Source organism: Tetrao urogallus (genome assembly GCF_951394365.1).
Source record: "Tetrao urogallus genome assembly, chromosome: Z".
NCBI classification, from domain to species: Eukaryota; Metazoa; Chordata; class Aves; order Galliformes; family Phasianidae; genus Tetrao; species Tetrao urogallus.
The window spans coordinates 22,044,625-22,072,039 of NC_136816.1; the positions used below are offsets into that span (position 1 = coordinate 22,044,625).

The following is a 27,415-nucleotide window of genomic DNA, read 5'->3' on the forward strand; positions in this document are numbered from 1 at the left end:
ATGTTACCAGCAGGTTCAAGACTGTGCTTCACAGACTCTTGGATAACAAATGCACAAATGGATAATGATTCCCCCACTCTGCAGGGAAATGTTCTCCTGTATAAACCATATTTTCCCCAGATCCACAATTATTGAGAGGAATGAGCTGCTGAAAGTTGTTAGTCATGCTTGTACACTGTTCTGAATTAGTACTATAGAGCACTGAGGGATGAAAAAAGGACTAGATGGACCAGTGGTCTGATTTCAGTTTATTGGATTCAATACAATTCACTTGTTATTATGATTGTGATGAGTGGGTCAGTTTATAGCTAAGCTGCCTCACTTACAAAAATGCTCTGCAAATTGATGCATTTTTGCACTGGTTTGCTCTATTTTTTTCTGAGGTTATTTTGGGGACCCAACAATTATCATTTATTTTTATTTTTTTACCCATCTCCATCAAACAGCTTAGTAACAAAACAAAGACTAACATAACATGCAATATCAGAAGCCCTGTGACAAACCAAAAGTGCTGATTAAATCAATTTATTATTTTCCCAATGAAATATCTGAAGCAGAGAAACTTTCTTCCTCCTGCTTTTTACACAGCAGAATGTCTAGTAACGCAATTTGATGTACAGAAATCAAAGGAAAAATGCAGAAGACAAATTACCTTCACAATTCATCATTGGGCCTGGCTCAAATCCTTCATGACAGTTGCATTCAAAACTGCCAATCACATTAGTGCATGTACCATTTCCACACGGGTTGCCAATTGAACATTCATCAGTATCTGTACATAACAAATGAGTAAATGTAAGCTGAAGAGAACTGGGACACATTTTTAACTGTGTTTTAAATTAAAATGCTATAATTCCAGCATTTATGAAGTAGGGACACACCGATACAATGTACTCCAGTGAAATCTAAGTTGTATCCCATTGGGCACTCGCAGCGGAAGGATCCATCAGTGTTGATGCAGTGACCATTTGAGCAAATCCCTGGGCTTTCAAGGCATTCGTTAACATCTGAAAAGCAGGAAGATATTAGCAACCACTTATTAGCTTCTTTATCAAGTCTTAATAAAACATTTTTAAAACACAAAATGCCCCATTCTGTTTGTCTTTCTCCACGTCATTTCAAAGGTAATCTACCTCATACTGTTCCATATGTATTAAAAGTTAGCCTCCTATCTCTTGTGGACCATAGGGAATAAGCCATCACATAACGCAAAATTCAAGTCTAGCTTTGAGTATAAAGATATATTTTTTTTCAATTAAGAGGGAAAATAATATCTACCTTCACGTGTATCATCAATTCCAGGAATAGTCCCATGACCATATGGGCAGAGGTCCTGAAAAGCAACTGTGGAGGTACATATTTTTAAATAGAGAGCAAGTGAGAAAGAGAGCCATGATAAATGGTTAAATGTATCTAAAATCAGACATCTCTACCATACTTTTCAGAACACAATTGTTTATATCACAGCCCTCATACTATATTTGCCAGATGCAAAAGCGACACCATCTCTAAGGCAGGATAGCAGTACTGGAACATGCTGAGCTTCCAAGTGCACATGATGTATTTTCCTTTCTCCACTTAAATTGGGAGAAAAAAAAATAACTGAAAGTGTTGATTACTTCAGGGATCCTCAGCACTGCCCAGTTTTACTCACTCACTTTCATGAAGCAGATTGGGACATCAGGACATATCTAAAATCTGTGATTCTATACAATTGAAGGCTCCTAGTTCACTTCTCATTTGAGCCAAAACAGTAACTGAGGTGTTTTTCTTTAGTTTCTTCTATTTTATTTTTTTGCTTTAGTTTACCTCATAATTATTATACTAAAGGCCATAAGAGAGAGTGATAAACACATCTCTCTTTCGAATGATCAAAAAGATACAAAGCAAACATATTTCTTTTCTCCCACCTAAAAATCTTCACTTGAATCTTGAAGGTGTTACCTTCTTCCTCCTTTGGGCAAAGCTCACAAGGATCACCCCATCCTTCTCCTGGCATTTTACTGCAGCAACACTTTGCCTTTGTGGTGTTGAAAGCCTTTGGGACAGAGCACTTCCCATTCTCAAAATTAGTGAAACAGAAGCTCTGCCGGGTATCTAAAAAAAAGAAAATACTGTTTTGTGTAGCTGGAAGCTCTTAACTGGTTAAAAAATTCAAATCTAGCTCAAGAAGGAACCATGTCAAGATCGTATTTTCCTATGGTTTCGAAAGCACTTTCCAGCACTCATAATGACATAGTTTGGGAGGGGCCTCCAGAGGTCCCCTTTCACCTTTTTCAGAGTACTTGTTACCTGTTACACTGCTTAATCCTCAAACTTACCAAAACATCTCCGTCCATTATCAGACAGGACAAAACCTGTAGGACAAATGCACTGGAAGCCTCCTGGAGTGTTTGTACAAGAGCCAAAGAGACAGATGTTGGGATCCTCATTGCACTCATTAATATCTGCAAAATTTATGAGAAAACATTGATAGTAATCCTATAAGCCATGAATTCATTTTAAAAAATTATTTATTCATTAACTTTAACCAGAGGTATTCATTAAATAAAGCATCCAAGAGATAAAGCAGCCTGAAGGTCCGGCTCACTCTTTCGAATTAGAGTATTTCACTGGCATTCCCTTTCCTCTGCAAATATTAGTTTTCTGTCATATTTACACCATAAACTTCAAATAAATACTGAAACAGAGGAGGAGATACAGATATAAGAAAAATATTTTCCAATCAACATAGAACATCTGAACATGAATTTTCAGAAATTCTCTGTGTTGGGGATTTTTTGTAATAAAAGGCAAATTAACTGACTGACTCTTGAACTGAAACTATAGACAGAGGGAGAACTGTAAAACACATATTTATATTTACCAGTTTTTTTAAAAAATTCTGCTTAATTGAATAACTTTGAAAATACAGTTAAGGCTACCTAAACATTTCTTTTTTTTTAAGTAACTGATTTTGCATTTAAATCACAAAAAAGCAAAGTAAAGGAGTATTTAATATAAATACCAAATATCTGTAAAATTGCACAGCTGAAATAGTAGATGATACTGATAGATGAAGGGTAAGAAAAGTAATAGATTAACATACCTTAATTTTTCATATTTATTATTTTAAACCAGATTTTAGTTTATTCTTTTCTGCAAATGCTGGCAGAAGAAATAAGCCTCTTTAGTGATTTCTTTAGTAATTATAAGGTAACAAATTCTGAAGTGTATTTTAAAATTTGTCAATGCTATACCTGCAGTACAACTCCTCTTGAGTCCTACAGTAATAGACACTAAAGAAACATCAGAGACCTGTGGCTGTACATCTGTACGTCCACACCAATCTTAAAAGTGTAAGCAGAAATAGGTATTCTCCATGAAAGTATGTTTCTATTGATGCTGAGTCACAAATCTGCAGTGTCATTTTTCCTGATGCCGGTTAGACTCTACACTACAATAAATTTGACAAAACTGGTCTGTATTTATCTGATAAGGCAAAAATGGATAAATACTTCTTTGCATAGAAAAAGATAAGTGGAATGTGGGGAGAATACAAGTAGAGACAGGTCCTCTTGAAGTTATGTCTGAAAACTGTCACCTATGCTCCCCAGTCAGGAGTTACTACTAGGTATTGCACAAGAATAAACCACTGTATAATAAAGTGGCATGTGACCAGACTCCACATTTCCTTTCCAATGACAGACTCCTCCTATGTGAAGTGTTTTGAGTTAGCTCAGATACGCTGCAGAACAAATAAGTACTTGGCAGCCACTGATTTTGTAAAAAAATATCAAATTTTTTTTGTCAGGATATTCGAATGGTCACAAACAGTGATATTCCAGAAAAACCAAAAGCTTTCATTTTAAATTAATGATTTTTACAACCACAGGTGATTTGAATTTATCTTTAACACAACTGCTAATGTGGGAACAGCAGCTAACAAAAGAAACCATAAAGTTGGCAGGAAAACTAAGCATTATGGTACGATACAGTAGAATGAGAAAGCTCTGGGATTTAGAAAATATATCTTCTTGTACATAACAAAAATTCAACAAAGTTCCTTTGTTCAGTCTTTGTTCCTGCACTCACAATATTAGGTTAATATAAGACTAATTATTAAGTTTTTTCTTCATTTCATACAAGCTACTTGTTTATAATTGGGACTTATTTCAATGAGTGTGTTAGGGGATGTCACACCAGCTAACCTCAGTAATTTAAGCTGACAATTGGTCAGCTTATGTAGCCACAGTAGAGAGACAGCTACTAACACTTGTCCACTGGCCATTCAGGAACCAAAGGCTCCTGAATTCGCTCCTGAATATCACCTGCATGCACCCTTCTTGCAAGTGCCTCACATAGTATATTTAAATGGTAAATTCATTCACAGCAGTTCTGATAAAAAAACTGAGTTATAACTTGAATTTCTTCCTCATCCTCATAAACCAAACCTTAATTCACCATTAATTCGGTTAGAAGCAAAATTACAACTTGCCTTACCAATACAACTTTCACTCTTCACTTCATATCCTGGTGGACAGATGCATCTGAAAGATCCTTCCAAATTTTGACAGGTACCAGGGGAGCATGAACCAGGCAGTGCCACACACTCATTAGTATCTTAAGAGAGCAGATGGCATCAGGAAAGACTTAGGATCATGTAATTCTTATGACATTGTTCTTGCATTACAAAACAGTGTCATTCATTAAAAAGATGGCAGGGTATTTTTCTCATTTTCTTCTTTTTAGGCATTTAAATTTACAAAGATCAATTATTCAAAAAATCAGTTATTTCTGTTGAGTTATACTGAAGTCTTGAAGTACATACATACTCAAGTTATTTTTGAAGTTATTTTCATTCTTAAATACTCAGTTTTATTTTTTCATCTCAGCAGTACTGTAACATCTCATTATGGTAACATACATACCAATGCAATTCTTGCCATCTACAGTAAGTTCATATCCTTCATTACATAAACATTTGAAGGAACCAATTTCATTGAAACACCGGCCATTTCTGCACACCTGACCAAAGAAGGAACTGCACTCATCAATATCTGTAAGAAACAAAGCAAAACCCCTAAGCAAGAGTTGATCTCTCATTGAAATATATAAGCAGGTGCAGTATATACAGTATGTTATAAACAAACTAAAGTAGCAATACATCTGTGTATTTCCATGGAAAAGGCAAATACTGCAGCAACAAAAGAAGAGTTGACAAATGGAAAGTAACTCTCACTCAAGTGCTTTAAGATATATGTTCTATTTAAACAGCACTTTTTTTCTTTTTTTTTTTTTGGTAGGGAATTATACTTTTTAAATTTGCAGCATTACCTCAGCTACTGCATTTGGAGACAGTTAATTACTGCCAAGTGACTGTATTATACTAACTCCAGACATAGAAAAGGTTACATGGGGTGTTCTGGACTTTCTCTGGATTTCATATGCGCTCAAGTAGATATGCAAACTGAAAGAAACACTTTATAATACAGTAATGTATTACAGATGAGTATTACAGATGAAAAAGTGTAAGAAGAAAGGAAAATCAAGTAGATTGGGTTAGTATCATGCTGGAAGAACAATTTATACCTCACTATGGTAAAATATTTTAATTTGAATGATGAAGACTTACATCAGTTTTACTAAAGAGGTTTCTAGTTGTCTTCAAAAATGTAAAGTAACAGCTCCTGAACAAGACATACCCTCTGCTTCAGCCAGTAAAGTTGTGCCTGGTTACTAGCTTATTCCACAGTGCATTTCTTGTATGTTATAGTTTCACAACTGCAAATATCTTTGCAGTATTACAGTGCAGTGGGCTTAAATTGCTTATGAATGACTGTGATAGTGATAGCTTGGAAGAAAGCCCCAGGTCCCTCCAAACTGTCAAGAAACATGCTCACAAGAGCCAAGTTGCAGAGTCAGCTCGACTCCTTAGCCTCCTTGAAGGCATATTCTGGCAGAGAGGCACTGGATGGTCCTGGCAGTATCCTGGCAGCTTTTACTGCCACTGCAAAGAACCTCTTTGGAACAAATACCATTGCAGTCTCTTCCTTCTATAACAATTTTTGAATTTTCTCTTTCCTGGACAAACAAAGGATTTAAAATATTTTCAAGATGTTTTAGTTCTCTCCTGAACCACAAAGGAACCAGCAGACTTTGTTTTGTCTTTCTTCTGTAGCAGAAAGGAATGTGGTAGCTTGCTTTTTGGCTTTTTGGCTTTGCACAAGGACAATCTCCTGAGACTTAAAAAGTCTGTTCTTTAGCTGAGAAAGCCTATTCTCTATCACAAGTATTAAAATCGTCCAAAACCATCAATATCCTTTTGCTGGCCACTATTAAGGAATAGGAAACAGCAGTATCACTGCATATAAGCAGAGTTCACCTCAGGAGAGTAGGAGATTTAGAAGACTAGTTATGCTGTCTTTCTTACTGCTGATCTCTTTTTTCCTTCACGCTGTGCAAAAATTTCAAATAATATGGCAAAATTAAGAAATTATTTTATATTCTTGAGGTAATGCTGGTGTTGTGATACTACTCATACTTACTGTGAGTGGTTCTTATAGTCTTTGCCAGTAGCAAAAGATGTGTGCTACAATTGCCCAATTAATCTTTTTGAGGGCTGTCTTAAAATGCCAGTGAACGGTAAGGCTGCCCCAGCGGTCCAGAGTTTCAAGGTTTACATTATCTCAGGCTGCCTACGTACTTCGAATGTTAAAAAATAATAATAATTACTAACTATTCCTGGATTCAATTAACTTCCCTAGCAGTCCAAACATCTTAACATCTTTGAATTTTAATTATACAACCTCCTTCACTTATTAAGCCAGCAACAATGAAATCAAAGTTTGGATTATATCACCTACCCATACAATCATTATTATGAGTTAATTCAAATCCTGGATAACACAGACAGTTATATGATCCAACAGTGTTTTTACATGTTCCATTTCCACATGGATGGCGTTCACATTCATCAACATCTGCAAAGAGAAACAAAAGTGTATGCTGGAATTTATTTTCCCCAAGTATTTGTTAGTGTGATACATGTGCACACAGTGACAGTATTCTAAGCCTCAGCCTCTCCCTTCATCTCTTCCATGTTTTATTTATACTACTGATTTTTACAGCACGGTGTGTAAGTTCTTACAGTCCTTATGCAGGACAATAAGTACAATGCATATGACATTATTTTTCATTTGTATTCTAAAACATACTCCTATCTGGAAAGATAGTGCATATGTGCATAAGTGCATTTGTGTTTTTATTTTCCCTAGTAACAATTTTTCATTTCTTAATGTATGTTACTTATATGAATTCAATACAAAGGATAGAGCATCTCAGCCTTTGGACTGTCTGAAATAAATATACACATTTTACTTTTATGGACATGAAAATCTGCTGAAAGTGCTCCATATTGGAGTTATGTAATTGTTCACAATGTAGTTTGTATAAGCAAATTTATGATGCCATTTATAGTTTATAGTGCACCCAGAATATAAATTTTGCCTAGTAAGTCTTGGATACATCTTCTTTTTAGGGCACATTCAGTACTTTCTACCTTATGTTTAAGTTGTACTTGGAGTTTCATGAGGATCTGAATGACACTTAGGTCTTAATGTCTTAGGTCTTTTCGACTTTCTGAAACATTTTTATTTATTCACATATATAAATTTTCCTGTGGGATAGTTTCCATAACCTCTAAACTCTTATCACATCACCTGTTCTTTTCTTTCACTTTTCTTTCACTTTTCTTTCAAGATGTTATGTATTTTAGTGAAAATGGGGTTAACACACTCTTCAGTAACATGTAGCTATCTCTGAGAATACTGTGATTTGTTCTCCAACTGACATATTTACTCTAATGGCAACTTCACGTGCTTTATTCATAACATTCAAAACCATATGAACAGTCTTTTTTAATGCCAGTGTACTCTTCTTATACAATTAAAATACATAAATCTAGATTCACTCCCTTCTGTCGTCCCCCTGTTTTTAAACCACAAAAACATTTTCTTTACATACCCATGCACATAGTCTGGTCTTGAGATGCCTTAAAACCATTGTGACATATGCACTGGTAACTTCCCTGCATGTCCACACATAAACCATGACTGCAAACATTAGGAATTTCCAGACATTCATTGCGATCTATAACAAAAATATAAAACAGATGGTACACGTTATTGACTTTTATTATTCATTCATTTTACACAAATATGTTCTTACAATCTGTCGTTATAATTAAAACCAGATTCAAAATTATTCATAACTAAATCTGAATCATAACAAAAATTAATTTTATAAGAACTTCTTGCCTATACACCTCAAGGTCAAAACTACTGTTACTATTTGGTTGATACCTCAAGAATGTTTGAAAAATTTACTCTGTCTTTTCTTCCCTTGTACAGAGAAACAGAGCTATAAAATAAAAACTGTTACATAAAACAACATTAGAATATGCAAGGCAACAGAAAATAAATGTTGCTTTTATCCTTCTAGAGAATCAAGTACCGACCTTGGATTGGGTACAAACAGATTCAGACTAGGAAAATCAACTGATTTCTTACCAACACAGGCACCATTGGGTGAAAGTTTAAAACCAGCAGCACATTCACAACGGTAACTACCAGGACTGTTGATACAGTCTGCGTTCCTCTGACAGAGATTGTCTCCATTACTGCACTCATCAATATCTGAAATACCAAGAGACAAAGTCAAAAACCACAAGACATTTATTTCCATCTTAGTATTTGGATTGCATTGTCAGTCACATGCAAGACTGATCTCGGTAGGCTGTCCTCAACCAAGTATGAAAATGCTAAATTCCAACTTCTCATGCCATAAATGCAAATCAAAGGCAAAATCAATAGCATTTCATCAACAGCACTCTTTTTGGATGAAAGAAAATGTTATGAAACCAACTCCGTACACACAGAAGCAGCCATGCAATTTTAAAGGGATACATAAATCAATTAATTCTCTGTATTAAGTTCCTCTGTGCCTTTGTATATGTTAAACAAAACAGTTTTTTAGGGGAAAAATAAGTAGCACATATTTTTAGCAGTTTAGGGCACAAGTTTCTTCAGCAGTAGTCCCCTGAATACCAATGATAAAAATCCTATTAACTTTAGGACACATAAAACTTCACTACTATATTTTACAAATATCTGATGCTTGTTTACCTATAAAACCACAGATGAACGGATACAAGAAGGAAATATCAAGGGAAGCTTTTCTTTGAACAAGTTTTAAGAACAAGGATCAAATTACCACCTCAAAACAGAAGTATTTCATTTACTAGCAACTTAGGCGTCAGTGCATTACCTGACACAAAACAATGACAAATTAAGTGTATGTGCATATGTATTAAAGACAAACATACCACAAACACATTTATAACAGTCTTGAAACCTACAAGAAAACTCACAACTTATCAATTAGAGTTTCAAAAACACGTAAATTAAATTTGCTCCTTCCCTTTAAGATAAGTATGCTTATGGGGACTAGGTAGAAAATAACATCACTTCAAATCACCTTCACAGACCAAGAGCAGGTCATTGTAGCTGAATCCAGTTGGGCATTCACAACGGAAGCTGCCGATCTGATTGATGCAAACACCATTTGCACAGATTCCTGGGATTTCTTTACATTCGTCGATGTCTGAAATTCAGATGAGCTGCTCAGTTCTTGTGGCTTTACATACTGCACACGTATGCACTATTCTCAATTTTACTGTTCTTTACACTGAGCTGTTTCTTTTAATCTACTTAAGCTATATACACAACATAAATCTAAGTATGTATTTTTCCAGTATGAGAATAATTTTCCACTATGAGAAAAAATAAACCATGTAGAGTTCCGTAAGTGATACAGAGAAATACTAAGTATGAGACAAGATTCAGAGCTATTACAAATATGCTAATAAGTCCACCAACACTTTTGAAAGTAAACTTTTCACCTTACTAATTAAAACTCAAACCTATGGAACAGGATGGAAGGGGAGCAAAAAAAATTACTAAAAAAATGTAGGAATAAAAAAAATAAAAAAACCCAAACCATTATAAGTTTGCTCTCACAACATGTCACCTGCAGGTCTACAAAAAGGAATAAGGATCTTATTTTATGAAATATTAATTTCAGTACTATCTGTAAGAATTGTTGGTTAAAATAAGTTTATTCAAACTTACCAACAGCTTTTCCAGTATGAATGTCAAAAGTAAAGCCAGGAATATTGCCACATATGTTCTTGAATTCAGCTAGAGCATATGACAGAAAAACGTATTTTCAGTATTTATAGATCTCCCAATTACTTGTAGTTTTCTCAGAGCTGATATAAGCCAAATATAGACAGAAGATGCCACTGCACCCTGTACAAATTAATACTGAAAATTCAAGTTGCCAATTAACAAATGCGAATGGAGCACTAATTCATACCTGTCTTTTTGCAAATCTTTGCAGACTTTGGCATGAGAAAAACTGTCTGATTTGAGCAAGCAGAGCTTCAGGTTTTGTTTTAAATAGAACTCTGTAACTTGCCTTTTAAGGTTGGTTTCTGCTTTCTAGAAACCTGCAGAGAATCTGCAGCAAGTTTCAGAAGGAAGGAATAAATGTGACTTACCTGTTCTCAGCCTTCTCTGACAATACTGTTGCTGTTTCTTTTTTGTGAAGATTACTGCAACTTAGTTCCACTGAACTGAGGAGCAGGATGGACACTCTACTTTGAAAAAGGTGCTTCAAAGAGCACTGGTTCTCTATGCTCATTTTATCCCCACTTTCCCAGAGCATCCTGAGAATGGGAGTGGGACTGGATAACCTTTAAAGCTGCCTTCTCAAACAATTCTGTGGGAAACTCAAACTCAAATCTCAAACAATTCTATTGGAAATGCACACAAGTATGAAATCAGTAACTGCAAGGTAATGCAGGCAAGGTATATGGAGTTTAGTGGATTTCCAGCATACAGACAAAAAATCAGCTACTTGTGAACAAGTATCTCTATCTAGTTCTTATTTCTAGATACCACAGAATCTAGTAATAATTGCAGGATATAAGAAATAAACAATTATGTGTTTAAGGAAAGTATAAAGCACCTATATTGGTAAGACTTTACTGGTACAACAACATTTTCAAGAATAAATATGTAACATGTTTACAATATACTAACTTTGATCCAGGCAGAAATACCAAAAATAACATGACTGTAACTGTTGTTTGCTATGTCATTTGTGAAATACTTAGAGTACTGGTGGAAATCCATACTGAAATTTCACTTGTCTGAGAGGAGCAAAATATTTCCAGTGTGAAGACTTGAAAAACTTATTTCCATGAGGAGCTTGCATTAGGTTATGTGTTTGCTAACAATAAACATCCAGCTCCTGTTTAAAATCTCGTGGGATGCTATGAACACTCAAATTTTCCACACAAAAAGTATCTTTCCATCCTAACCCTTTATAATCTTCTTCATGAAAAATTGTAAGTAATGTGATAGACATTCATACCTGCAAAGATATTCATACCTGCAAAGTGTTAAGTCAAGGTAAAATTTTCTTTTAAAGAATATGGATAACAATTTTTAAATGTCCCACTTAGCTAAAATTCAAAGTGGTTCTGAAAGAATAACATCTGAAGACTTCTGTAAGTGCTCTGTCCACTGATGAGAACCCAACAGTAAGTCTGCTCTCTGACAGTTAGTGTTCAAACAAAGTGAGCATATGAACTTAACTCAACTCTAAACCTACAATTTAGACAAATTATTAAGGTATCTCTTCCAGTACCATAATGAAAAAAGAAGACCCTTCTTTTTTTCCAGAGTGCCGACAGTTTATTTCTCTCCTGGATGTTGTCTGAACTTGATTCTCTACACTTTAATGGTAGCTTTTCATTAGCTTAAAATCTTACAAAGTTTAATCACTGGGGTTATAACTTGAATACAAAATATATATTAATTTCAGCAAAAATAGCTGATTGCTGCTCAGAATATGATTTGGAAAGACAATTTTTTCACATTCAAATATCCTTTGTCATTTTTGTAGGTAGCTGAGTAGGCTCCAACATCTGAACCTCAGCATTTTCTTCTGTATTCTGCCCTCATCTGTAATGACTGTTTAATGCCTGCTGAAGTTTGTCTTGTGCTACAGAATGGAGAGTCTTAAAACTCAATGTCACAGTGCTTTGCCATCCAGCAACTTTCTGCTCCTTCATGTCAATAAGTATAAGATTTAAGGTTTTCTTTTTAACAGTTCTTTTCTACACTGAGATTTATGCCACCTACTATTGTCAGGAAATCTGTGAAACATACACACTTGCTAAGACGAGGGCCTACTGTTTATTACCCTGTCCCTATGGATGATGACAACCTATTCCTGTGATAATGCCTAACATTAGTTCTGGGACAATGAAAAAACAGCTTTGAAGATCGCAAGCCTACTTTCCTATACATTTTACATCTTATTTAATGGAGCTCTTCCTATTTTTTTTCTTTTCAGTTCGCACTGTGTAGAAAAATAGCATGTAATACATCAGGACTGCAGCAGAATGCTTTCATAAAAGAGTGCCAAATTAGCAATATACAAACACTCCAGAAATTTACTTTCTGCAAGCTTGCCTTTGCAACTATTTTTTAAAGACTATTTCCAAAAACCACATACTTTTCACTGTATTATTTTTCATAGGACAAAAAGATCTAACACATAATATGGAAAAAAAAAACCTCTGAAGTCAAGCACTTTCAAAATGATCCAACCATGAAAAAAGTTCTGCAAATACCTGGCTACTTTGTAGCACTGAAGCAGCTTTTTACACTTCTTTGGGTGGAAAAAGCTGTCCCAAGAATGATAAACTCATTCAGGCCTCTACAGTAATGTTATGATCAGTATAATGAGTAATCCTAAGCAATGTAATCTTTACTATCTGAAGGCATCAGAGACTGATTGTTGTTAAGCATGAATACATGAAAGAAAATACATGAAGAAAATATTTCACAAAGAAAATATTGGCATGTGAAGTTCGTTTAGAGGAACAGTACAATTCTCATCAGAGCAGAATAATGTTTATAATGAGCTACTGAGCTCAGTCTAGCAAAATGGAAAAGGTCACTGTATCTTAATCCCTGTCTGTGATGTTTAGCCCTCTCCTAGATTTCAGAACAACTGATCATATCCTGTAAGTTCAGCTATTCAACCACTTACACTAGCAATCTGTGTTTGATCCCTCACACAATCTATTTTCATAGTTAGAAGAGGGTCAGCTGTGTTTCCAAACACAGGAAAGGCACTTAAAACAGCTAACAAGGCCATGCCGAAGTACTTCAGGAAACACTTTCACCCCACATCTTCTTTCAGACTCAGTGAAATTGCTTTAGCAAAGCTTTAAAAATGGCAAACGTTTTTGAGAACCTGTCTTACCAATTTAAAAGGAGAATTCCTTCCTCAATTGGGAATATTAACTGCATTAATCCCTGTAAGCATTTGCTGCATTTTCTGATTGTGTTGTCATCATGATAATTTTATGGTAGAGAAACAAATGACTGTGGGAAAGAATTTTATGAGCTCTCTGTGATAGCAAGTATTTCCTCTCTTATTTTCATCTCCCATTCCTGACTGCTACGAACACTCCTTCATTTTCACTCCTCCTATTCAAGAAAGGAAAGGGAGAGAGTGTTTTTCTTTTCAGTCCTATTTTCCTCCTCTTTACTTCTTGTGCGAGAAAATCTTCCCTAATTTATATGCTATTTCCCTTACATCACCAGAATATACTATGTGGAATGGAAGGAATATATTATTTACACTAACACCACAGATGATGCATCCACAAGAGGTATGACTTTAGCGACACCAGCTCAGTGCAAAGTTGATTAAATAGTAAAATGTATTTGTATGAAACAGTTTTTTGTTCTCCTCCCATCCCCCTATTCCCCTCAATCTAGGAAAGCTCTTTCTATAAGCATAAGAATCTTTTAATGAGGTCCAGGTGCTACTGTCAGGTTTCCAAGCTGGTAATTCTCTGACCAATGATTTTTCCTTGAAAGCTGAGCTTTCAAGGGTGATTTGTTCCAGGCAAGGAACTCAATAAAAACTAATCGAAAAAGAACTGAAAACCTTATTATTTTCACCCTATTTTGCAGAATGATTTTTTTACTTCCCTTCAGCATGCCCTGCTTACTGAGCTTTTGCAACTTGACCATCTTCAGCAGATGGAATGTAAAAGCAACTAAGAGGATCGTGCTCAGACTTGAGACACAAATGAAAAATCTGGAAAGGTTAATACACTTAAGTAATGAAACACAATCTTTCTCTTCTGACAGAGATTAGAACTATCTGGATAAATGTATTCATCAGCAATTCAGTTACTGAATTCTATTACCCTAAATTAATTATCCTGCAAGACTGATCAGGCAACAGACATCTTCACCCTAGTATTACTGCATGATGACTGCTTTTCCCAAAACTACGAACAGACAGCTTTAGAGATGGGAGGTCTGTAATCACATATTCAGCGGACTGGCTTATGCCTCATATGTCAGTCTGGTAGTCTTACTCTCACAAACATAGATTTCTGACATATAGATACGTCTGAATGCAATTTTACGTACATACAAGACCTGTGAAAGCCTTTTTATTTGTTAGAAAGAAAGATCAAGGCAATCATAGTATACTCGTTTTATAGAGCCATTTTATAAAACCCTGACTCTTCATTCTCATCACAAAAATAAGGTAAATAATTAGATCTAACTATAACAATACATTTTAGTTACTCCTGCTGATGATGGAAAGGTCAGACTGTATTTTCCAGGCCTTTTTACTTAGCTCCATACAGGGAGACCTAACAGTATTTTTTTCCCTTGTACTTGACCTCAGAGGAAGCTTAGAGGGAAAAATCTGCATACTCTTCCTAAATATTTTTTTCAACCTGTGTGAATGATTGTTTCCCTCAAGCATTCATACTGTATCTTTCCACTCAATATGGAGTGATACTTCAAGAATGGAAGAAATATTAATTTCTTTTTAGCACAGCCAGACTTAATTCAGCCAGTGAGAAGTTGACAGAGTATTGTCACTGTGCTTGGGAATGGTGAAAAATGTGTTTTTTTCTGGCTGAAATATTAACTTTAGCTAATATGTGAAAGGAGCAGATGAGTAGTGATGTAAAAAAAAAGATGATTACAGTAGGCTTTACCTGTTCCTGGGGTTGGACATGGTTCACAAGGTTTGTTCCAGGCTTTCCCAACATTGTAGGTGCAGCAGCACATCCTTTTGGTTACATTGAAGGGCAGTTCATTCTCACAGGTGGTTCCATTATAACTTCTGTAGCAAAAGCTTTTCCTCATGTCTAGATGTGAGAAAATAATCATTTACAAAGTCAACAACAAACGGACTCAACTAAATATTAATACCCCACGACCGAGAACTCTGGCTTCTGAATGCAACTCTAATATAGAGACATTTAAAAAGAATTTAAGGATTGTAGTTATCCGCTTTCTTTGCATTAAATATGTCTGAAATTTGGCGGATTTTCAAGACATAGGGGTAAAAGCAATATTCCTAGGGAATCAGAAACACACTGTAGATGCCTACTGAATCCAGTTATATATCAAACTTTATTACTGGAAATGACTAGTGAAAATATTTCTGAGTTCTATTAAAGAATAAGACCATGAGAACACTGGCAGTCGTCTGGATCTCTTTTCAGACTATAAGACATTACATTCTGAGAGTTAAAAGTAAGAAAAAGCAATATAAAAATTCAAATTTATAAAAAACATAAATAACTGCAAGTCTGTTCTTATGAAGTTTCAGTTTTCTGGTTAGAGATTTCTAAGAGATTGGAAATGACCATGTCAAAAAGGAAATTTTAGAGCAGAGAATCTTATTCCAAAACTAGCTGATATCTAGACAGTTCTAATAAAGATAATATTCTACATACCCATACAGTTATGTCCTCCATTGACCTGCATATATTCAGGAGGGCAAATGCAGGTGTAGTTTCCCAGAGTATTGTAGCAGGTGCCAGGACCACAGACACCAGGATGTGCAACACACTCGTCAATATCTGCAGACCAATTGAAAATACTATAGTTAACAAAGGGAAAGAAGACCAAGCCCTGGCAAGTATTTCGGAGAAACAGATCTATAATAAACTATACTGCTATAACAAAAATGCTGATTTAAAGGCTAGCTTAGAAAGCACTGCTTAGATTTGGGTCAATATGAGAAGCCTCGTAGGCAACATAAAGCATTAAACTGAATATCCAGAAATCATTAACAGCCACCTTACCTGTATACTACATACTGACTATATCTAGCTGAGATCTATTATTTAGACATAAATATTAGTATATGCAAACGTTATATTTCAAACATTATATTCATCCTACCAGCAACTAAAGACACTGATTCAAGAGAATATTTTAGGCAAGAGTGTGGACACTATATCTACTTATGAATTTAAGACTAAAAGCAGTAGTTTTTCACCATAATTGAACTGTGAAAAAGAAGACCATTTCAAGGACTCAACCTTCACAGATTCTTGTCTCTTCACTGAGGTAGTAGCCTTTTGGACATTCACACTGGAAGCTGCCAAAAGTATTGATGCAATTTCCTCCTTGGCAGAGACCTGGCAGCTCCTGACATTCATCAATGTCTAAAAATAAATACAAAAATTTATTTTCAATTTATGACGAAAGGAAAGAACAGACTGAGATTTTAAGAATTAATACATTTTAACTGCAATGTGGACTTTTTTTTGCTTCTAAACCACACTTCATGAAAGCATGGATGAGATGCTCATTGTCTCTTATTTAACTAGTTTTATTCTGGAGCACGTTTTCAGCAGGAATTTGGTGTCTAATTTCTCGTTCCCGCATACTCATTGGAACTAGGTCTTTTTGTCCAATTAATGTTTCCTGAAATTTATACCTTCCACTGTAAATCGTAAGTTTCATAAGAGATTTATTCTTTTTTTAATTTTTAATTTTTAATTCCAACTCAAGTAAGGAGGTACACAAAAGGTATGCATCCATTTATTTTCCTAGAGAAATGCTAGACTTCTTCAATGTTTTTTTACAATGCTCCTTATCTTTTTTGTACAACTAATACTAGAAAAGGTTTGCTTTGCAATAACCGTAACAACTTCTTCAGTATATAGTTTCTGCATATAACTCTCCAAAGACGGCAGGTTTTTTTTACTATTTAAGATGATATAAGATGAACTCACCTTCCAAAATAATAGTGATGGGATTTGGTCTGAATCCTTCTCCTCCTGGACAAAGAGTATTGTATTCCGCTAAGCCATTGAAAGAGAGAGCGTGTCAGTCATAAGAAATGTAAAATGCTAACAACAGAAACACAGCATTTCATAAGTGTATTAATGATTCTCTTTCCCTACAGTCATTGGTTTTCTATCCTCCTTGGTCCACTCATGTATATAAAACAAGTTTAAAAAATGAGATTAGTGGAAAATCAAGGTAATACTGGCAACTCTGCTTCAAACATTGTTATAACCTCAAATATTCTTATAGGCAAGTACAGTGCTATTTCCTCTATAGTGTTTCTGTATAAGGCATATATGCACCCTACTGAGGTTTTACCATTTCTTTTAGTAAAATATCCCACAATACAATAGATAAAACTGTATATTAAAATTGGATTTCACCCTATTTTGAGACTGTTAAGAGTAACATGTGTGACATTTCTTTTGCATTACCCTTTCAAAGAACTTCACATATCCACAAAGCTGTTAGGTATTAGCTGTTGAATAAAAGTTTTGAAATTACTGGAGTGACTTAGAAATTGTTATGTAACAGTCACCAAAACTCTCATCTGAGAGCTACCACCATTTTCCAAACTGAAGCATTAGACTTTTCTTTCCCCTCTACCTGTGAGGAGCTGACAGCTAATAATTCTAATAGATGTATGCAGCCTTATAGAAGAAAACCGGTTTATTAAACAATAACCTAACAGCAAAATAGCAAAAGATTTCATCCTTATTAGTATCTTCTATAATATGTGGGAAAGGGAGAGTAAGAGAACATTTCCTTACTGCTGTTTACAGGAGGACATGTTTCACAGGGGTTTCCCCAAGCCTTTCCCAGAGAGCAGCAGCATGAAGAACGACTGACTCCAACTCCAATTTCAGTATTGCAGGATAGGCTTCCGTCCCCTCGTGGTCCATACTTCAGGTAGCAATTGCCAACACGATTATCTATAAAGCACATATATGTATAAATCACATGAGTACAGCTGCAAACAATGATGTGTGCAAAGCAACAGTAGGTATCCATTTTAACATTCCAGTTCTAAAGGAGGCAGTGAGATAACACTTCTTTTAAAGTCAATGACAATCTGGAAACACCTGTGTCCAGTTACTGATGTTGAGAGAGACAGAAAGGAGAAAGGATAGCTTCAGCTTTCTGAACATGCAGAGACCATCTTTAAGTGTCTGCCTTTCAAAATCGCATGATTCCCTAACATACAAAGGACATCCACTATTCCCAATCTTTCAATCCATTTAATAACACATAAAAAAAATAAAGGAAACCTTGCTGCAGTTTACTAATAATACTTTTTCTCTACTTTATGATACTCATTAGACTTAGAATTAGAATTTAGAAGAGTCATCTACTTTTCTATGCAATTACAAAATAAAGTCCCCTCTGTTGGAAGAATTGTATTTGCAAATAAATTCTCCAAAAAGCATTAGCATTGAAACAATCAAGACTTTCAGTTAGTTTATGCAAATTACAACTTTGTAATATAGACAACTGTTAGCCCTGGTTGAATAAGCAGAGAGTCTGTTCAGAGAAGTAAAGCTACGAGTTTTCTCTCTACTGCCAATATTGTCTCTTTGTGCCCCATAAATGGAAAGTAGCTAACAGTGAGTAATAAATACAAGGAATGAGAAGTCAGTCAAGTATTACAGTATTTGTTATCATAATCAAATAAGAGGGACATACATTTCCTTGAAGTTAATGTTATAATTTTAAAGATCACACAAGATAACTTGATTTCAAAAGTTACCCTTAAAGAAGCATAGAAACACACTTGACAAGAAAAGGAGATATCTGCTGTATAAAGATCATCCTTCTTGTATTTTTACAATTCTTATTAAAGGTATGACTAAGAAACATATGTACGAATTTTTTGAATGACTTCCCAAATGTATATTTTACAAGTAAATACCATATTTTTGACTTATGACTTGCCACATGCTACAGTCCTAGCATTTTCTACGTGGAGTGAAATGAACAAAGCATGATAAATGTGCACCATTTATCATTTCAAAACCTCCAAAGTTTAATAAGTATCTTTTCTAAAATTTTCCTGAGGTTTCACACGTATATATTAAAAAAAAACTGCAAAGGAAACTTTCTGCTAGAAATAACTCGATCTCAAGATCTTCAGTTAAATATAGAACACTGACTCATTAACTTTGACAGTGAACATTTCTTTCAAACACTATTTCAATCTTTCCAAATAATTTATATTTAAGCATTAATAGACAAATTCAGGTATATCTTTCTGCGCAGTTTTAATTGCATATAGTAACAGATCACAAAAAATAAGTATGTTCCTGGGCTCAAGGCAATCTACAATAAATGTCCGTATGTAAACATGAATGATCACTGCTGTAAAATGTCAGTTAAGGGTTGAATGGAAGAGACATACTTATTCTGCACTTCTGGGCCTCTGATGGTAAGAGAAGCAGGTTATTTTTATCTCTCCAGGGGCAAGAGGCCAGACTTACCTGAAATCACTGATCAGCATATTCAGAGTGGAAGCCATTTTCACTTACTAAAATTAAATTTATTACCCTACTTTTTTATTTACTACCAGATTCCTGGTAATAAATACAAGTTTTACAATCTGTTAAGGCTGAAAAAAGGCATATCCTGTCGTTGTCAATATGGACTTCAGCTGATACAATCCAAAACAGTTACTGTCAGAACACCTACATCCTCATGCTCTCAAAGGAACTGCATTGCTCCTCTCCATTTGCAACAGCACAAAACATCTGCTTTTTTAAGAGAAGCCAAGAAGAGATTTGGCTTCATTCTTCTTGTGACAAGTGTTAACAAAAAAAAGAACATTCTGGAATATGGCTCCAACCAATGGACCGCAGGTCCATTATGAGCAATAAGAGATGACAGACCTTGGAAAGAGAGCAGACAGTGGAATTCTCTAGCAGAGAATCTACACTGAGTTCATAAAGGGTTTTAGGTTTCAGTTTACTACTCACATGAATTGCCTTGACAAGGCACCATGTTCTTTTTTTTGCCAAAGATAATATTTCTGCTCCTTCTGAGAGGAAAACTTCAATTTTTGTTCAAGTGTGCAAGAGATAGTTACGATTGAAGAGAACCAGAAGTGCTATTCTTTGACATTTCTGGAACACTTTTTTTTGCAAAACTTTTGCACTTCTCAAGAAAGAAATCTTAGTTTTACAGGCATTACAGCCTGTGTTCTTTTTCCAAGTGACTACAATCTTGGAGTGAAAATTGCGTAAGGTTTGACAGTTGCAAATGAAACAAACTTCATAATTAGTGAAGTAATTTGGACTTGCAGTTCTGAGACAATAAATAATCCCAAGTGAACTGAACTTTAGTTCTTCCCCGTTTGGACTGCCTAAGTCAGTAAAGCAGACATATCCAAAGCACACAACCTCTGGAACAAGAAGTAGTATGGCTGCACTGAAATGGCTAATGTCTCAGTGTTTCCTTTTCCCTTGTTAATCTGTTTAACCCTCTAGAAATATTACTAGTAAGAACAAAAGAAAAACTATAAAAACCTAGTAATGTTTATAATCACATAAAACAGCATAACTAAGATGTCTTTATTTGCACTTGATGCCCTTATCTCTTCAAGAGCACTACCGTATCATTTCATCCATGGAGTAGGACTTCTGTTATCTTACTCTGATGATATTTCAAGAGAAACAGAGGCTTTAGATGCCCCATTTAAAACAAAAACTGAATCATTAAATCAGACTGTAGAGAGATTGAAAATGTGCATCTGAGGGTTACAACTCATTCTATGTACATGCAAGAGGATTTCATTAACTTCTGTCACCATCTGAAACTGAACATAAAGACATGCTTGCTCTACTCTTCTGTAAAGGCAATCATTGAGGAACTAAAGCTGGGAAAAATAAGGAAAAGGAGAGATAGAAGAGTCTTTTAGTACCACAGAGAGAGGCCAAGTACTGTTTCCTTAGGATAGAAATAATAAAGGGACAGTATTTCTTTCACTTAGATCTTAAATACGTTTTCATCAGAGAGGTAAAGCTTGCTTTCTCATTTGTGATTTTGATGTTGCTAAATTTAGCTTGGAGGAAAAAAAGTTTCCTTCCAACTGTGGAGTGCTTCCTGGTGGAACCACAGGATCCCTGCTGAAGATGTCATTGGAATAACTGGTTCCAAAGTAGAGTTACAACTCCTTATTTTTTTAGGAAAACACATATTAGCTAGCAGAAGGATAATTCATTCTCATGAGTTTCTTCAGAGACTAGTCAAATCTTTTGACGATAACTCAGGGCTTGTGTGTTGATTACACACGGTCTCAGGCTATAGAAAAGAATAAGGATCTTAGTTAAATGCTGAAATGAGCCCCAGAGGCAGGAATTCATTACTTAAACTGAATCAACAGATGAGCAAAGTTAAGTGTGAGTCAAATGGCAACTGAAGAAGTGTCATAGTTTTGTTTGGTTTTCAGAATTCCACATCATAACATCATATAGTGCACTGGGAATTAAGTCTTAATGCTCCAATTCCAGGTACCTGTCCCTGTACATTACAGAAGTCACGGGACTTGGCCCTTCCATGAGGGATGGATTCTTACTGCTTGGCAGTGGGTGCTGAAGGCTGCTTTCCTAGCCATACCAAGCTTTTCAGGTATGACTCAGTCTCAGGAACTTTCTCTCTCCCTTATTTTATTTGATTTATTAGTCTCAATTTCAATTAGATTGTATTATATTGTGTTATCTTGCATTCCGATATCATAGTAAAATAAGTTTTCCTCCATAGATTGTTGCCATTGTTTTTTTTTCCTTCCTTGAGCCCAGCTCCCATCTCCCTACCCCTTTTCCCTTTTCCTTTCCGTTTCTTGGGGCTGGTGCCCATCAGGGGCATAGATTGATCTAGTTAACTCCGTGACAAGAAGAAAGATATTAAGGCATGTATCTAAAAAAACAGTCTGTAGGAGACAGAAATGAAGATTTCCAGTTCAATGAGAATAGATTACATACATTCTCTTCCTATCCAAAAATTTCAGGTTAAAATTTTTTTAAAAAGTCATAGAATCCTTAGAGTTGGAAGTGACCATTAAAGATCATCTAGCCCATCTTCCCTGCAATGATCAGGGACATCCACACTTGTTCAGGTTGCCCAGGGCCTGATCCAGACTCGCCTTCAAAGTCTCCAGGGACAAAGGAATGGAGCTCCTGCATGAGGTTCACCTGGGTCCACTGCTCAAGCCTGCATAGGACTCTCTGGATGGCATCCTGTCCCTGTAGTGTGTCAACTGCACCCCACAGCTTGGTGTCAGCAAACTTGATGAGGGTGTACTTGACCCCACTGTCAATGTAATTAATGAATATTTTAAAGAGTACTGGTCCCAGCACTGACCTCTGGAGAAGAACACTCATTACTGATCTCCATCCAAACATTAGTGCCACTGACTCTTCAGGTCAAAATTGGTCAACAGGGTGAAAATCTCAAACAGGATCTTACCTCCAGGATCCAGCAAAGCAACATAATATGGTGGTTTTGGTGGTGCCATAATGTGGTGGCAAATAAATATTATTGTAAATAATCAGAAAATGGAAAGAGTTGTAATTACTAATTTAAGCAAAACTGAGTTCCCAAGGTATTAAAATAAAATTGCTGTTTTCCAAATTAAATGCTACAAAGCTTTTCCAGGATCACATGACAGTCCTATATGAAGCGGAAAACGTAATGAAATTGGAAAATGTAATGAAAGTTCACATTATGTACTAAGCCAGAGAGAACTACATAAACTACAGTAGGATCAGCACTAGAATAGGGTCCCCAGGGAGGAGGTTGAGTCACCATCCCTGGATGTGTTTAAAAACCATTTGGATGTGGTGCTCAGGGACATGATTTAGCGGAGGGTTGTTAGTTAGGGTAGTATGGTTAGGTCATGGGTGGACTTGAAGATCTTTAAGGTCTTTTCTAACCTGAGGATTCTATGACTCCATCATTATTTTTCTATCTTGCTATCCTCACGCTGGCAGAACAGCCACCCTGCCTTTGAACAGAGGCCAAAACTACTATTGTTTGATATATCTAGTATCCATACAACACATGATCATTAATTTTTTTCTACAGTAATACTTCAGGGTAGCTTTTACTTACCCACACAACCCACTCCAGTAGGATTCAGCTGGAAATCTGGAGGACAGTTACATTCATACCTCCCAGGAGTATTTACACAAAGACCATTAACGCAGTTAATGGGATCAGCACATTCATCAATATCTGAAATAGGAAGGCTACATTCATAAATCCATTCACTGGATGGAAAACAAGACACATTTTACATTTTAAGGCAAAACAAGCAGGAAAATTTCAAATACAAGTTATTGCTAAATAAAATTGAAGGAGAGAACTATTAATAATTCTTCAAACAATTTATGTGTTAATAATTTCTCTACAGTTAAGAAGCAATTGTTTTAATCCGTTCTTTAATGACTTCATAGCGTGCGATTAGCAGGGAAAAAATACATTTGTACTGTTGCAAGAGAATACAATGCATGTTTTGTGAATTCATTCCAATTTACTTGGTGCAATTAAAAAATATTTTAGTCTTAACATATCTACAAACAGATGAAATATACCTGTACAGTTTCCCCCAGTTCTATCTAGTTCATAGCCATCATCACAGATGCAATGAAACATTCCTGGTAGATTATTACAGGTACCAAATACACATATATTCTGGAAGGAGCATTCATCGATATCTGAAGGAATATATTAAAACCAGAAAGTTACATATGATTACTTCATAAGTATTTACAATAATGTACTATACTGCAAAATTTAAATGGAGACACATGTAACTTCCGAGCTGAAAGCAACTAACAGGAAAAAAAAATCTGCAGGTACTGTCAGATAGCAAGACTCCTAAGCAGCCAAAATCAAGCAACATTGCAAAGGGCTCAGCAGCTCTAGCACGACCTAGTGGGCTATTTTTAGCAAGGACAGACAGGAAAGCACAAAGCATTTATATAATTTTACAACGAACTGCTGAATCTTCATTTGGAGTTCTGCGTACAGTGCTCTGTTCAAGAATGATGAGCTAAAACTGGAAGACATGTAACAAAGGAATATTAAAATGATCAGAGTTACAAAATGTAATGGCATGTCTGCCTTAGCCAAAGGTTGAGAAGTGATATAATGCCTCTTTACAAGACCATAGGAGATTGAGTGACTTTCTGAGAGGAAGAAGGGAGAAAGAAGGGATCAATTTTTACGGAAAAATGAAATTTAAGATAAATGTTTAATATCTAACAGACCTCTATTAATTTAACCTGGTCATTAAAGGAAGATTTCTAAGTACTGTTGAGAGTACAGCCATGAGATGACTTCCAAATTAGGTCAAGAACACAATTAGTGTTATGATAAAAGTTAGCAAAGGTACAGAAAAGACTGTGCCATTGAGAAGGGAATGCATGAACATCTCATTTCTGTCGAAATTAAATCAATTATTTATATTACAATTATTGCACTATATCCAGGACTTGGATTTTATCCACTGATTGAAGAAATTTGCCAAGGAGTCACCTTATCAAAGGAACACATTAATATACCAATTTTTTCTTTTTTTTAGAATTCTGAAGTATTCAGCATTCATACAGTTTAGTTCTCAAATTGTGCAGATTAACCTATGTAACACTTCCAGACTTCTACTGGAATCACAATAATATTCCAAGATTTTTTTCCAGAATCTTCAATTTCTTTTTCAGTGCATCATTGTGGACCAAATGAAAAGCCAAAATTTCATGACCTGCTGTCCCAAAAATTACAATATATTTTTTTCAAAATACTGATTAGATAGTTTGTATTTGGGGATTTATTAGAACATTGGTTTAATTATGAATTGGCAACTGAGCTGCACTGAGAAATTAACTAAATAAGACAATAATATGTTGTCAGTGTAATTGATCTAATTAGAACAACTGAGTAGCTGATTTTTCAAAAGCTTATGGCAGAAGTCTCTTTTGTACATGTACTCCTGCATATGTGGATGTGCCAAGTTACTGACTGAATTTTAAAGACTACATTTTGGAGACTGTTTTAAATGTCTCGTTATAAATTTTAATTTTCTTAGAAGTTAATAGTTTTTTGCCATTACAGAATAAATAAGTTGAAAAGCTTTGGAGAATTAGTTACAAAGAATTTCTCTAATACACAATTTTCACATTAATCTGAAAAAGGATCCAAGAACACAAAAGGGAATAGAAACTGAACTGGGTTAGAGAGAGAATAACTTCTGTGCTTCAGATGATCTGATACAATACTGAAGGTGAATGCATGACAATTAAAAAAAGCTCCAGGATACATTTTAAGGAGTGTTACAGACTTGTCAAATATAGTGGTGATTTGCCCACTCTAAATTTTCTGAAAAAAAAAAATTAAAAATGAAGTCACTTAGGAAATACAAACTTCACTAAGTAAACACGTTAATAAAAACAGTGATTAATGTAGGATTTTCAACGTACTATTCACTAGCAACAAAACAAAGAAAAATAGTCATGAGTTTGAAAACTACAGAGCCAAACTCCACTTAGATTTTTGGACCATGACCAGAAACTTTCTTACTTGAAGAAATCACTTTTATATGTCAAGTTCATGCTGCATATTCTGTTCCAGGCAGAGGTACTTCCAGCAATTCTTGTTGCTTTATAGCTGCCAATCCAAACCCAGAAAATAAATCTGAAGTACTGGTAGCTTACCTTGGCATGACTTGCTGTCCGAGGCAGGAGTGAATCCCATCTCACATTCACAACGGTACGCACCAGGGACATTCAAACACTGTCCATTTTCACACAGATTAATATTTTCTGCACATTCATCAACATCTGTGGGAGAGAGAAACTTTCTTCAAAATAAAATCCTTCAAAATAAAAAAAAATTTACACTACCACTCTATGTTTCTGGGTACTGCTGATATAAAATATTTCTACCTGAAGATAACTTGTGAGAACAAAGAAAATCTAATCTAATGTAATTTCTAAATTGACTCCTTTTAATCAGCTAAGAGTCTTCTTTCATCATGAGAATTTAAATTTTTGTAATAATGCAAGGTTTTCAGTTCAGTACTATTAGCTTTAATAATATGTGTTAAAGTTAACCACAAAGGTGAAACATACAAAGAAGTAAAATTAGAAGATCATACTTCTGAAATAAAAAACTCCCAATGCCAATCAGACGATCTTACATTAAAGGTGTAAATTTATTTTTGGTCTAAAGCCAGTTAGCTAATTACGGACACATTCACATTAATTTCTTTGTATTTTACTACTGTTCAGATGCACTCCTTCAAACCTTCAAATTTGCTGACTGCATGCATAGCATATTAGAACTCTAGAGCATAGACACTGTTGCATCTTCCACTTTAAGTGATAAAACACAGTAATTCAATGCCAAGCCAGTCATGTTCTACAAAAAAATCCTTACGCTTTACATAATTATCTAAATTTAGGGTTACTTTGAAACACTGCAAGCCAAACAGTGTTCGCTATTAATAGCAAACAGCTACCAATGAATTTAAATCACAGTATCACAGAATCACAAAATGGCCACGGTTCTAAGGGACCTCAAGGATCATGAATCTCCAACCCCCTGCCACATGCAGGGCCACCAACCTCCACGTTTAATGCTAAACCAGGCTGCCCAGGGTCCCATCCAACCTGGCCTTGAACACCTCCAAGGACGGGGCATCCACAGCCTCTCTGGGCAGCTGTTCCAGCACCTCATCACTCTTTGGATAAAGAATTTCCCCCTGATGTCCGACCCAAATCTTCCCTCCCTCAACTTAAAACCATTTCCCCTCGTTCTACACACATCAACCCTTTCAAAGAGTTGATTCCCCTCCTATTTGTAGGCTCCCTTTAGGTATTGAAAGGCTGCAATGAGGTCACCCCGCAGCCTTCTTTTCTCCAGGCCGAACAAGCCCAGCTCCCTCAGCCTGTCTTTGTAGAGGAGGTGCTCCAGTCCCCTGATCATCTTTGTGGCCCTCCTCTGGACCCTCTCCAATAGCTCCCTGTCTTTTCTGTACTGCAGGCTCCACACTTGGATGCAGTATTCCAGATGGGGCTCACAAGAGCAGAGTTAAGGGGGACAATCACCTCCCTGTCTCTGCTGGCCACCCCTCTTTTGATGGAGCCCAGGATACCATTTGCCCTCCGAGCCGCAAGAGCACA

The 27,415-nt window shown here is 35.6% G+C and overlaps 1 protein-coding gene across 1 annotated transcript in view; it reads right to left on the reverse strand.

Annotated features, from left to right (window-relative positions):
* FBN2 (fibrillin 2) overlaps nucleotides 1-27,415 on the reverse strand; it is a gene marked incomplete at both ends in the record, with an annotated part of 158,293 nt that overhangs the window by 16,593 nt on the left and 114,285 nt on the right. Inside the window, 20 exons of the mRNA XM_079548052.1 lie at nucleotides 653-772; nucleotides 882-1,007; nucleotides 1,279-1,344; nucleotides 1,945-2,097; nucleotides 2,322-2,447; nucleotides 4,483-4,602; nucleotides 4,911-5,039; nucleotides 6,846-6,962; nucleotides 8,005-8,130; nucleotides 8,550-8,675; nucleotides 9,517-9,642; nucleotides 10,170-10,238; nucleotides 15,155-15,307; nucleotides 15,902-16,027; nucleotides 16,493-16,618; nucleotides 17,192-17,260; nucleotides 18,017-18,178; nucleotides 23,346-23,468; nucleotides 23,828-23,950; nucleotides 25,946-26,071. Coding sequence (XP_079404178.1) covers nucleotides 653-772; nucleotides 882-1,007; nucleotides 1,279-1,344; nucleotides 1,945-2,097; nucleotides 2,322-2,447; nucleotides 4,483-4,602; nucleotides 4,911-5,039; nucleotides 6,846-6,962; nucleotides 8,005-8,130; nucleotides 8,550-8,675; nucleotides 9,517-9,642; nucleotides 10,170-10,238; nucleotides 15,155-15,307; nucleotides 15,902-16,027; nucleotides 16,493-16,618; nucleotides 17,192-17,260; nucleotides 18,017-18,178; nucleotides 23,346-23,468; nucleotides 23,828-23,950; nucleotides 25,946-26,071 — 2,412 coding nt within the window. The remainder of the gene's footprint in view (nucleotides 1-652; nucleotides 773-881; nucleotides 1,008-1,278; nucleotides 1,345-1,944; nucleotides 2,098-2,321; nucleotides 2,448-4,482; nucleotides 4,603-4,910; nucleotides 5,040-6,845; nucleotides 6,963-8,004; nucleotides 8,131-8,549; nucleotides 8,676-9,516; nucleotides 9,643-10,169; nucleotides 10,239-15,154; nucleotides 15,308-15,901; nucleotides 16,028-16,492; nucleotides 16,619-17,191; nucleotides 17,261-18,016; nucleotides 18,179-23,345; nucleotides 23,469-23,827; nucleotides 23,951-25,945; nucleotides 26,072-27,415) is intronic.